This window comes from Macadamia integrifolia, chromosome 10 (genome assembly GCF_013358625.1).
Source record: "Macadamia integrifolia cultivar HAES 741 chromosome 10, SCU_Mint_v3, whole genome shotgun sequence".
Classification (NCBI taxonomy): Eukaryota; Viridiplantae; Streptophyta; class Magnoliopsida; order Proteales; family Proteaceae; genus Macadamia; species Macadamia integrifolia.
This window is the reverse complement of record NC_056566.1, coordinates 2703906-2717734: the sequence shown is the minus strand read 5'-3', so window position 1 is coordinate 2717734 and position 13829 is coordinate 2703906. Positions and strand designations below refer to the sequence as shown.

The 13829-nt window shown below is 39.7% G+C and overlaps 2 protein-coding genes across 2 annotated transcripts; both read left to right on the top strand.

Moving 5' to 3' along the window:
* The first annotated feature begins 2019 nt into the window (after nt 1-2019).
* LOC122091177 (9-cis-epoxycarotenoid dioxygenase NCED6, chloroplastic-like) lies at nt 2020-4335 on the top strand. Its single transcript, XM_042661025.1, has one exon. The coding sequence runs from the start codon at nt 2116-2118 to the stop codon at nt 3895-3897; it is 1782 nt and encodes a 593-aa protein (XP_042516959.1). The 5' UTR covers nt 2020-2115; the 3' UTR covers nt 3898-4335.
* Nucleotides 4336-10334: 5999 nt separating this feature from the next.
* On the top strand, nt 10335-12088 carry LOC122091560 (9-cis-epoxycarotenoid dioxygenase NCED3, chloroplastic-like). Its single transcript, XM_042661571.1, is given in 2 exon segments — nt 10335-11237; nt 11240-12088. Coding segments are annotated over 2 exon segments (1647 nt in total). The 5' UTR covers nt 10335-10439.
* Nucleotides 12089-13829: the final 1741 nt, after the last annotated feature.

The window sequence follows — 13829 nt, the reverse complement described above, 5'->3', positions numbered from 1 at the left end:
AATAAAACATTAGAGTTGTGTTTGGTAGCCAAAAGAAGAAAAGAAAAGAAAAAAGTATATTTTCTTGGGTTAAGAATTTCTCTTTGCACGTGGTATGTCTTCACCTAAGAGAAGATTCAACTTTTGAAATTCAAAATCTTTATTGGGAATTGTGAAATTTTCTTTTGCCTCTTAAATAAATTTTTTTTTTCTTCAAAAAACACAAGAAAACATGAGAAAATATGAAAACATTATAAGACAAGAAATGAATGATTACACAATGATTTCCTATATGTCTATTTAAGAAAAAGGCCGTTGTCCAGTGCACAAAGGCTTCTCGCACTTAAGCAGGGTTCTGGAAAAGTAAATAGGTAGATAGCCTTACCCCCTTTACGGAGAGGCTGGTTCCTATGTGTCTATCTTTCTCCTAAAATTCAAAATTTTTAGAATTTTTTTATTTTATTTTCTTCTCTTCTCTTGGTTACCAAACATATATACTCTTTTTATTTTCCCATCATTTCATTTCATTTCTTTTTCCATTTTTTTTTTTTACTTTTCTTTTCTTAGCTAAAAACATATAGCCTAAGGAATACAATTCGTAAGGTTGGCCATCTAAACTCAAGCTGTCACCAAGGAACACATAAAATAACACGGGAATGCTGAATAAGGTCTCCTTGTGTGTCGAGGAGACAGTGTTACTGTAACAATGTACCAGAGAGAGTTATGGTGGAAGGTAGAGAAAGAGACAGGTGTTGAGTGCTGACGACGGCACCACGTGAGAAAATACCAAACAGACAGAACCGACGAGGAAGAGGAAAAGCAGGGGCGATGTTGGAAGAAAAAGTAGTACCGAACAAACTTTCGAGCTGGGCGGCTGTGGAGGAACCTGGTGGTGCTCGTCACATGGGATTCCCGGTTTCCGTCGTCCCCCAGCGTGAAATGGACTGGACTCACTGGACCAGGTGGGTGGGGTTGGCCAATTATGTCTCCTGCGTCACCCCCAATAGTACCATATGACGGCATGAAGGCCCCCCAAGGGCCCCCATGTACTTCTTCCAATCGCTTTCACACGTGCCTCTTCCTTCACAATTGTCCCTTCCCCCAATTATTTTTATTTTGAATTCATTTCAAATAGTCAATAACATAGGTGTTTAGTCAAGAATTTGAAATTGTTTTAATTGCACTAAATTTAAAATTAAAAAAAAAAATCATTTGTTAGTTTAATTTCTAAGAATAGATTCTTTATATGTTTTTGTGAAAGGGTAATGGTGATGAGGGCAAAGGTGAGGTCATAATGGGTTGATTGGCATGATAGTGGTGGCAACATACAGTAATGGTGATACTAGCAACGATGATTATGCTGCTGATAATGTGATTATAGGGCATAGTTGTGGTGACTGGTGAAAAAATTTGTAGAAAAAAAAAGAATGATAGTATTTTATTTTTAACATAAAAGTACTGCTTTGCCATCTAATTAACCATATTCTTGTATACAGAGTAAGAAAGAAATCAATTTTAATTTTAAAATAGAAATTATTCTCAAGTTTCCACGATAAAGATTGGATTCTTTTGTAGTACAACATGATAAACGCATATTTAACGGTCAGAAACGCTTAGACATGGAGTCCAAGGTGACCACACCCAACCCAAAACATTATGAATGTTACATACACGATACCCTGTTATGCGTAGAAAATCCAAATCCCCACGAGCGACAGAAGAAAAAAAAAAAAAATTCCATGAAAGATGCAGATTCCTTGTAGACTCTATTTTGAAATATTTACCTTACGTGTGTCAATCAGTCCACAACGAAGCTGGAAAGTTGGATATTCCCCAGTCCCCACCCCAAAAAGTGAAAATGAAAAATTGATTCAACTTTAACAGAAACTTCTTTTCCATAGTATGAAGGCAGGTGTCTGATTTGGAGCACACCACGTACGTAGATAGGATCCTGACTCCCCCAAAACACGTTTTCTTTTCATTTCCTATAAAGCATTCGCCACCCCATCCCTCCACTTATCAGTATGGTTTCCACACAGACACACATATACACACACCCGCCCTTTTCTCAAACCCGAGAGTCCAAGACCAACTGACTTCCAAGACCAGCAGTAGCCAAAGTTGAGACAAGCAGCCATGCAAGCCTCTCTGAGCTTCTCTGCTAACCCCCTAGCCCCCAACTGTGAAGCTCAAACAAAAAGAATTAGATATTTCTCAGCAATCCTCGTAACTCCACCACCGAGGAAGAAGACGCCCTCAATAAAAATCACAATGCCTATGCGTGAACCAAAACCCTCACTCCCATCACCACAACCACCACAACCACCGTTCCCTTCCGTCCTAACAAAACCCAACTACCCTCCCGTCCTAAACCCATTTCAGAAACTAGCGGCTTCCCTATTAGACCTTGTGGAGACCTCCCTCATCGCAGAGTCCGAGAAGAAGAATCCTCTCCCTAAGACAGTCGACCCTGCAATCCAAATCACTGGCAATTTCGCTCCTGTCTCAGAAACTCCGGTTCAGCACGATTTGCAGGTAACGGGTCATATCCCGGCCGGGCTTAATGGTGTTTATGTGCGTAACGGGGCCAACCCCATGCTCGCACCATCCGGGGGCCACCACCTTTTCGATGGCGATGGCATGATTCACGCTGTCTCCTTAAACAGTAACGGCAATAGAGCTAGCTACAGCTGCCGCTACACTCGGACGAGACGACTCATGCAAGAATCGGCATTTGGGAAGCAACTCTTTCCTAAGCCTATCGGAGAACTTCATGGCCACACCGGCATCGCAAGACTCTTGCTCTTCCAAGCACGTGCTATGGTTGGTCTCGTCAATGCCAGCCAAGGCATCGGCGTTGCCAATGCGGGTCTTGTATACTTCAACGGTCGCCTCCTCGCCATGTCGGAGGATGACCTCCCCTACCACGTCAGGATCACTGCTGATGGTGACCTCGAGACCGTTGGCCGGTTCGACTTCTCTGGTCAGCTCGAATCCTCAATGATCGCTCACCCAAAGATAGACCCCACAACGGGTGAGCTCTTCTCTCTCAGCTACGACGTTGTCAAGAAGCCTTACCTCAAATGCTTCAGATTCAACAAAAAGGGAAGGAAGTCACCCAAAGTTGCAATCTCACTCCAACAACCCACCATGATCCACGACTTCGCCATCACAGAGAACTCCATAGTGATCCCTGATCATCAAGTGGTTTTCAAGCTAACTGAGATGATAAAGGGCAAATCCCCGGTTGTCTTCGACCGAACCAAGACCGCCCGGTTCGGGGTTCTACCCAAGTACGACACGAACGAGTCCAGGATCCGTTGGATCAACGTGCCGAATTGCTTCTGCTTCCACCTATGGAACGCCTGGGAGGAGACTTCAACCAACGGTGACAAGATTGTCAGCGTTATTGGATCGTGCATGACTCCAGCAGACTCAATTTTCAACGAACAGGACGAACCGCTACAAAGTGTTTTAACCGAAATCCGGTTGAACCTAACGACCGGCGATTCCAGCCGCCGTGAGATTGTCTCCGGGTTGAACCTAGAGGCTGGTCAAGTCAACAGGAAGCTTTTGGGGAGGAAGACGAGGTACGCTTACATGGCCATTGCAGACCCCTGGCCCAAGTGCTCAGGGGTAGCGAAGGTGGACTTGGCCACCGGAGAGGTAACGAAGTTCGAGTACGGTGAGGGGAGATTCGGCGGCGAGCCATGTTTTGTGCCGGGACCGGCTGAAGAAGATGATGGGTATGTGATGAGTTTCGTTAGGGATGAGAAGAGGGAAAGGTCGGAGTTGGTGGTGGTGAATGCTTCGACCATGAAACAAGAGGCCTCCGTCAAATTGCCTACAAGGGTTCCGTACGGGTTCCATGGTACTTTTGTTAATTCAGAGGAGCTGAAAGGGCAGGATCTTAATTAGGTCATAGAATCATAGACCAGATGTGATTACTGTAATTCCTAAATATTACAGTAACACATCTCAAATAACAATGTAACTAGTTTAGGATATTCGAACATGTAATTGAGTCAAATGTGGGTATGCAAAGGTGCATATTCCCTTTGGTTGTGATGATCATAGGAGTTAATTCTAGATACATATGAGAATCACATCAATCATAGATAAAAGATTTAGGGTATTAAGTTAAATTATTAAGTCTAGCAATCAAGGTAAAATCAGAATATCCAATGGTATATATCTTAGCTTGAATGTGTAGATAGATTGTCTAGCCCTAAGTATATCTTTGAACATCCATTGAGTGAACCACTGGCATGTTAGTACACTCTTGATCCTAAATGATAGATTGTAATAATGCAATAGGTTGTTCTTTCTAAAATTAATTTGTATTTCTATTTTCTTCCAGTGGGACCAACACCTATTACTATTCTACATTTTATCCCTATTCTCACTAGCTCAAAGTTCTCAAATTGACATGAGCAACTCAAGTACTATTTAATAGTCATGGACCATGATTATTGCTTGTGCAAAGACAAACCAATAACTATTCTCATTGAGTATATTATTGATGCTGAGAAATATGAACATGAGAAATGAAAACAATCAAATTGAATTTTTCGATTTTACTTAAGGATGCCAATCAGAATGAAAATAAATAATTCAATCACTGATTCTGAGGATGCAAACACATTCTTAAAGGCTATTAAGAGTCGATTTATATTGGCTGATAAGTCTTTGGAATGCACTCTGATGAAAAGGCTCGTAACAATGAAATATAATTACAAAAGTGGTGTAGGGGATCATATAATGAAGAGGAAAAATGTGACAATAGAGTTAGACTTGCTCAAATTGATAATAAGTGAAGCATTTCTCATAAAGTTCATTCTCACATCTCTATTTGAGAAGTTTGAAGCATTCCAGATTCACTATAATACGAACAAAGATACGTGGACCTTGTATAAGTTGTAAAACATATGTGTTCATGAAGAAATGAGAAAGAAGCAACAGAAAGAAAACCAAACTGACAACTATATTTCACATAAAAGAAAAGCGAGAAAAGTACAATAGGATTGCACAAAAAAAGAAAGCAACCAATCTGCAGAATGACAATATGGAAAAGAACTCTAATAAAGTGAAATGTTTCTTTTACAAGGAGGTGGGAGATCTTCGTAAGGGTTGTTAGAAGCATAAAACTTGATTCGAAAAAAAGGGTAATAATTTTATCCTTGTTTGTTTTCAAACTAACTTCATTGATATTTCTTATAACACAAGGTGGATTGACTCTGGGGCCACTATACATATTTTAAATTCCTTGCAGGGGTTCATTACAATCCGAAGAACAAATCCAAGTGAGAGTGTAGTTTATATAGAGAACCGGATGGAGTCTGAAGTTCGAGCGATCATCACTTACAAACTCGTTATAGATATCTGATACTAACTGAAGTTAACGAACACTCTTTATGTTCCCTCTATGTTTAGAATTTTTTTTTTCTTTTTTTCTTTTTCTAAACTTGATTGCCAGGGATCTAGTCTTAGAAACATTATTTTGAATGGTTCTAAAAATAATGTTCTAGTTTTTACTGGATATTTATGTGATAGCCTTTATAAATTGAATTTGAACTCCGATTATGAGAAATCCCTTCTTTCCCTAAACGTGAATGCTAGATGTAAATGTAAATCTAACAATAATGATTCCTTTACCTTGTGGCATAGGATCTTAGGTCATATCTCTAGACCTAAAATGGAAATGTTAATGAAGGGGGGTGGATTGCATGCCCTAGACTTTACTGACTTTGGAACTTGCCTAAATTGCATTTAAGGAAAGCAACCTAGAAAGAAATATAGTTGTCATAAGGAGTGATGCAATCTTAAATTAATTCGAACTAATATTTATGGACCTTTTGGCTCTTGCATAATAGGTGAAAGGTAGTTCATTACATGTATCAGTGATTGCTCTAGGTACCTTTATGTCTACTTAATAAAGGAAAATGTTGAAGCTAAGGATGTCTTTGAGGCATTCTGTGCTGAAATTGAAAATAAATTAGATAGGAAGATTAAGACTGTGAGAGCCGATGGAGGGTGTGAATACTATAGTAAACATATAGATTTATGACAAAGTGAGGGACCTTTTGCTTGATTCCTCAAATCAAAGAGTATAAACTCCCCAATATACATTTCTTGGTACGCCTGAACCAAAAAGGGATTATAGAGAGACACAATTGTACCCTTTAAGAAATGGTACAAAGTATAATAAGCAACTTGACGTTGTCTATGTTTTTGTGGAGTAAGGCTTTGAAAACAACCGTGTATGTCTTGAACCAAGTTTCTAATAAGTCAGTCCTTAAAACTCCTTATGAGTTATGGAAGGAAAAGAAACCTAGTTGGAGGCACTTACACATATGAAGTTGTCTAGACTATATAACCACCATGAAAGGAGACTCAAACCTAAGACTATAAATTGTGATTTTATTAGTTACTGTCAATGGTCAAAGGGATTCAAGTTTTTTGCACCCTCATATAATACTAAGATTGTAAAATATCAATTGTTAGATTCTTAGAAGATGGCAACATTAGTAGGAGTGATAAAAATAGAATGTGATGTTTGAGGAGTCTTATATTTCTCTTTCGACTCATATATATATATATATATATATCCATATATGATTATTCTCTTACAAATCACTATAAATAATGATCTTGTGGAACAAAAAACTATAGAGGATGTACCGCTCCATGAGGAAGTCATCATTGAGAACATTGAAAACGTGCCTCAATAGAAAATATGAAAAAAAAAAAAGTCAAAGATTTAGGAGGTCTGTCATTCCAGATGACAATTTAGTGTGTCTCCAAAAATCAAAATTTGATATCAAACTTAAAATAACCCTTTAAGTTTTTCACATGGTACAATTGAAAATGATTCTAATAAATGGATAGATTCCATGAAAGACATAATGAATCCATAAGTGATAATGATGTATGGGAGCTTAAGGAACTACCTTTAGGATCAAAAGCGATTAGTTGTAAATGGGAATTTAAGACCAAGCATGACTTGAAGGGTAATGTTGAATAACATAAAGCTAGACTAGTTGCTAAGGGCTTCACTCAAAAGGAAGACATTGATTATCATGAGACCTATTCTCCTGTAACTAAGAAGGAATCACTTAGAATCATTTTAGCATTGATGACTCATTATGATTTGGAGCTTCACCAAATGGATGTGAAAATAACATTCTTAAATAGAGATTTAGAGGACAAAGTCTACAAGAACTAGCTTGAGAGGTTCAGTGAACAAGGCAAGGAAGGTCTAGTGTGAAAATTAAAGAAATTCATCTATGGACTTAAATAAGCTACTAGACAATGATGTCTTAAGTTCAACCATATTATAGTATCTTTCGGATTTGTTGAGAACACATTTAACAAGCGTATATATCTAAATGTTAGTGGGAGCAAGTTTTTATTTTTGGTCATGTATGTGGATGACATTTTACTTGCCAATAATGTTCTTGATTTGTTAAAGGGTACAAAACCATTTCTCTCTGAGAATTTTGAATAAAAGATATGGGCTTGGCCTCTTTTGTGATCGACAAAGAGATATATCGTGATAATTTCATTGAATGCTTGGCTGTCACAAAAAGTTTGTATCAATTATGTACTAGAGAAATATGGTATGAATAATTGTAGAACAAATGTGTCTCCTATGATTAAAGGAGATAAGAGCCAGTGTCCATAGAATCATTTAGCGAGATAGGATGAAAGACATTCCCTATTCTTCTGTTGTGGGGAGCCTTATGTACACTAGGATTTATACTTGCCCAGACATTAACTATAATGTTGTACTCCTCGTATGAATCACTGAGTGCAACAAAAAAAAGTGATGCAATAGTTGCAAGGAACAAAAGAATACATGCTTACTTACAAAGCATTTGATCGGTTGGATGTGATTGGATATTTGGACTTTGATATGCTGGGTGCCTCGACAGTTGGAATTCTACATCATGTTATGTTTTTCTAATTGTTGGAGGGACGATTTCTTTGAAATCCAAGAAGCAGTCTTATGTCCCTACTTCTACCATAGAAGCATAGTTTATGGCATGCTTATAGCGATTTGGTTACAGAATTTTATCTTTGAGCTATGGTAGTCGATACCATCATGAAGTCATTGAGAATGTATTACGATAATATTGCCGTTGTGTAATACTCCAAGAATGACAAGCAATTTAGTTGAGCAAAGCATATTGGAGTGAAGTATAACTTTGTAAAGGAAGTTGTTCAGAAACAAGAGGTGTTTATAGCTCACATAAAGACAAGTCTAATAATTGTTGATTCGTTGACTAAGACATTGACGCCTAAATTCTATATAGATCTTGTCGATTCCTACTTCTGAGGGGTTCTGAATGAATGTGATAGATATGTTTCCTGTAACTCACAACCATTATGGAGCATTGAGTGGTTATCTATAAAACAAGGAGACTTTGGTACTCTCTCTATCATACGAAGCACACAAGCTCCCCATTATCTTGGGAAAGTTATTGTGAAGGTGAAGACGGATAAACACATCTCCATTAAGGTTGTAAGAGAAGGTTATTGCTGTCTAAACAAAAATGGCACCTATGGTTGCGTCAATCTTTGTCGAAATGCATGGCTCGTCGGTGAACGATATTGGTTTAGTTCTCATTTTCTATTACTTAGTGATTTAACTAATTTATATTAAGATTTTGTAATTTAGACATGAATGATTGAATATTGTCTTTCAAAGGCATCCTGTAATTCAAACCTTCAACAATGTAATGAAATCAACAAAACATATAACAAGGAGAAAAGTGCGTTCTACTACTTTGGATCATAGAGGAGAGAAGTTAAAACCCTAGCCGTGGGACTACACTGAGTATTGCCTTGGACGGAGAGGGGCAAAAGTGTCCAAAAATACATTGATGTTGAGAGAAAAGCAATGTTTTGGGTAGTTTTGTAGTACCCCTCTTTTTGTTGAGTAGTTTGATTAATCAAAAGATTGGATGGGTAATTTAATAAATTGAAATTCAATTTTGAGTAATTTTTTAATTTTTCCTTAAGAAATTCTATGGCCCCATAGGGGTTGGGGGTATAAAAATCCTCTGCCGCACTGCACTAGTGTGGTGAGGATCTAGACGGCTGAGAGCAACTCGAGATGTGTGCCCGGGTGCTCCCAGCCACCCAGATCCTCACCTCACCAATGTAGTGCGACATAAAATGATTGCTCGGGCTGGGGTGGGTGCTTTCTCCTCAAGCCTCAACAATGAAATTTTGAGGGAGGGGATTGGGCCATAAAAGATTAGAGGTATGTTGGTCGCAATGTAGAAGAACAATGCACATACCTTCAGCGATGTACATACTCTTAGCTGATGTGGCCTATCTTACTACATCAACATAAGAATTTGGGATAATCTGGATTTAACATAAGAGTCCCAAGCTAGTTGTAGTGAGAGGAAATAGAATATGAAATACTAAGCTCCCAAGCAATGAGAGGAGATCAAAGTCCACATCTTCTGCAGTGAGTGGTGAGGTGCGACGAGCATCGGATAGCTGAGAGCATCTAAGTATGCACCCTAAGAGGTTCCCAATCACCTAATACTCACTGCATCAATGCAACCGGTGCAGACGATTTTCGCATAGGAGACCAGAGCTCTGAACTATCTATTCAAGAATGAGTAGACAACTCATCTGCAGTTGTTTGGTTAAGGGAATAGCCATAACCATCTTATAACGGTCAAGTCTGTCATGATACGTTATTATAAACAAACAACGATTAGTCTTTAACCATGGTTAGAAAACTATGTTATTCCTTTGAAAAAAAAAGAAAAAAGAAAAGACAAAAACTGGGTTTCTCACCCCGACTTGTATTTAACCAAACCTGATGACTCAAAACAGTTCTTTTTTCTTTTGGCGATTTATGTCTCCTGCGTCACCCACAATAGTATCGAAATGATGCATGGAGCTCCCCATGTATAACCCCTCCCCCAATCGCTTTCACACGTGCCTCTTCCTTCCCCATTCACCGCCAAACTTCTCAGGTATGATTTACGGATCCCCAAGAGGGATACAAATTATGGAACTCCATTTTCAAATCTTCGGTTTACAAGTGTCAATCCCTCCACAACCCCAGCTGGAACGCTGAATACTCCCAATCCCAAAAATTGCTTCAACTTTATAAGAAACTTCTTTCGATTGAATGAGGACAGGTGTCTGACTTGGAGGACACCACGTATGTGGAAAGGATCCTGACGCCCCAAACGCACGTTTTCTTTTCATTTCCTATAAATCATTCGCACCCCATTTCCACAAACACAGACACACTCCCTTTTCTCAAACCAAGGTCAGCAGCCATGCAAGCCTGTCTGAGCTTCTCTGCTAACCCCCTTGCCCCAAACTGTGAAGCTCAAACTAAAAGAATTAGGGATTTCTCCGCAATCCTCGTAACTCCACCACCGAGGAAGAAGACGCCCTCAATAAAAATCACAAGGCCGGCCCCAATGCCTATGCGCGAACCAAAATCCTCACTCCCATCACCACAACCACCACAACCACCGTTCCCTTCCGTCCTAACCAAACCCAACTACCCTCCCGTCCTAAACCCATTTCAGAAACTAGCGGCTTCCCTATTAGACCTTGTGGAGACCTCCCTCATCGCAGAGTCCGAGAAGAAGAACCCTCTCCCTAAGACAGTCGACCCTGCAGTCCAAATCGTTGGCAATTTCGCTCCTGTCTCAGAAACTCCGGTTCAGCACGATTTGCAGGTAGCGGGTCATATCCCGGCCGGGCTTAATGGTGTTTATGTGCGTAACGGGGCCAACCCCATGCTCGCACCATCCGGGGGCCACCACCTTTTCGATGGCGACGGCATGATTCACGCTGTCTCCTTAAACAGTAACGGCAATAGAGCTAGCTACAGCTGCCGCTACACCCGGACGAGACGACTCATGCAAGAATCGGCATTTGGGAAGCAACTCTTTCCTAAGCCTATCGGAGAACTTCATGGCCACACCGGCATCGCAAGACTCTTGCTCTTGCAAGCACGTGCTATGGTTGGTCTCGTCAATGCCAGCCAGGGCATCGGCGTTGCCAATGCGGGTCTTGTATACCTCAACGGTCGCCTTCTCGCCATGTCGGAGGATGACCTTCCCTACCACGTCAGGATCACGGCTGATGGTGACCTCGAGACAGTTGGCCGGTTCGACTTCTCCGGTCAGCTCAAGTCTTCCATGATTGCCCACCCCAAGATGGACCCCAAAACGGGTGAGCTGTTCTCTCTCAGCTACGACATCGTCAAGAACCTTACCTCAAGTGCTTCAGATTCAACAAAAAGGGAAGGAAGTCACCCGAAGTTGCAATCTCACTCGAACAACCCACTATGATACACGACTTCGCCATCACAGAGAACTCCATAGTGATCCCTGATCATCAAGTGGTTTTCAAGCTAACCGAGATGATAAAGGGCAAATCCCCGGTTGTCTTCGACCGAACCAAGACCTCTCGGTTCGGGGTTCTACCCAAGTACGACACGGACGAGTCCAGAATCCGTTGGATCGACGTGCCAAATTGCTTCTGCTTCCACCTATGGAACGCATGGGAGGAGACTTCAACGAACGGTGACAAGATTGTCAGCGTTATTGGATCATGCATGACTCCAGCAGACTCAATTTTCAACGAACAGGACGAACCGCTACAAAGTGTTTTATCGGAAATCCGGTTGAACATAACGACCGGCGAATCCAGTCGCCGTGAGATTGTCTCCGGGTTGAACCTAGAGGCTGGTCAAGTCAATAAGAAGCTTTTGGGGCGGAAGACGAGGTACGCTTACCTGGCCATTGCAGACCCATGGCCCAAGTGCTCAGGAGTGGCGAAGGTGGACTTGGCCACCGGAGAGGTGATGAGGTTTGAGTACGGTGAGGGGAGGTTTGGCGGTGAACCATGTTTCGTGCCGGGACCAGCTGAAGAAGATGATGGGTACGTGATGAGTTTCGTTAGGGATGAGAAGAGGGAAAGGTCGGAGCTGGTGGTGGTGAATGCTTCGACCATGAAACAAGAGGCCTCCGTCAAATTGCCTAGAAGGGTTCCGTACGGGTTCCATGGTACTTTTGTTAATTCGGAAGAGCTGAATGGACAGGACCTTAGTTCATAGGATCATAACTTTTTTTTTTTTTCTTCCTCCAATCCAAGTTGCGAAGGGCACAGGACAGAGGAAGCTAAAATTAAGATTGTATATTTGGTAGAAAATTATTTATTTGATATACAGTTATATAATCAAAGATTTGGTTGGCCCACATGATGGTTTTTGTTAACAGTTTTGGACCTTTTAGAGGTTATACATCCATAAGGCAAATATAAAACTTAATCCTAAACATTATGACACATGGTCAAGGAAAGGCTTTCAAAAGCTAGTTCATTGATAATTCTTTAATTGTAGAGAACTGTTAAAATTATGTGGTTTGAGTGCTACATTTGTGGGAGGAAATGTATAATACAAGGTGGGCCAAGCAATTTAGACTTTAATAGTACATTTTTTTTTGGGTGCAAAAGCCCTCAAACCCCTCTAGAGAATGTCACCTAATGAGAAATGTATGGTTTTGTCCAATTTCAAGTGGAATGAAGGTTTCTACCAAAAAAAAAGTGGAATGAAGGTCTAAAATATAAAGGTCACCTAATGAGAAATCTATGGTTTTGTCTATTTCAAGTGGAATGAGGTGAGGCTAATGTATTGGACCATTGGTTACACTCAATTGAAGATAAGAGGAATGCTATAATTTTTTATGCCTGTGTAGACAAAAAGATAGTGAATTGGTAGAGTGTCGGCAGGAACACGCATGTCCAACATAGAGTTCTTTGTTATGCTCGTTTATACTGCTAGCATTCCTTGAAAGATAATTAAGATATTATTTTTAAATAATAAAAAAATTAATCTTTTATATCATACTATTATTAAAATGTACGTACTCTCTGTCTTTGGCATACTTTTTCAATAAGACAAAAAAATCATTGACATCTACAAAAAAAAATTTCAAATGACCAAAAAATTCCTCAAATGGAAGATGAAAAAAAAAATTAATTATAAATATATATATATATATGTGCATATTTAAATCTCTATAATTTCCCTCAAAATGGAAGATGAAAAAAAAAAATTGATTTCTCCCTCTCAATGTGGAGGAGAAAGGGGGAAGTAATTCTTGCTATTACTCCTCCTTAATCAATCTCTCTCTCTCTCTCTCTCTCTCTCTCTCTCTCTCTCTATATATATATATATATATATCCATCCATATTTAATTTTGTAAATCTCTCCATAATTACCTCCTTAAATCTCCCTATTTTTTCTCCCCCACCTTTGTGCTCCACGTTTTATTATTATTATTTTTTGTAAAGTCATAATAATAAAATCCCCAAATAATGAAGAGATTTGATTCCTAATTATTAAATATTTTCAAAAAGACAAAAAAACTATTGACATCTACGAAATTTTTTTTCCAAATGACCAAAAAACCCCTCAAAATGAAAGATGAAAAAAATAATAATAATTATATATATATCTGCATATTTAAATCTCTATAATTTCCCTCAAAATGGAAGATTTACAAAATTAAATATGAAGAGAGAGAGAGAGAGAGAGAGAGAGAGAGAGAGAGAGAGAGAGAGAGAGAGAGAGAGAGAGAGAGAGAGAGAGAGAGAGAGAGAGTTATGGAGGGTGGTGAGGGAATGAACAATTATGGAGGGGGAAGTAATTATTAGGTTTCTCTCTCTCCATCAAAAAAAATGACATGGAACCATAATTTGGGGATTTTATGCCTCTCTCTCTCTCTCTCTCTCTCTCTCTCTCTCTCTCTCTCTCTCTCTCTCTTGGGATGGCGAGATGGGACTAAAAGAAGTAC

Coding starts and splice junctions, on each gene's coding strand:
- LOC122091177 (XM_042661025.1), top strand. CDS start 2,116: ATGCAAGCCTCTCTGAGCTTCTCTGCTAACCCCCTAGCCCCCAACTGT.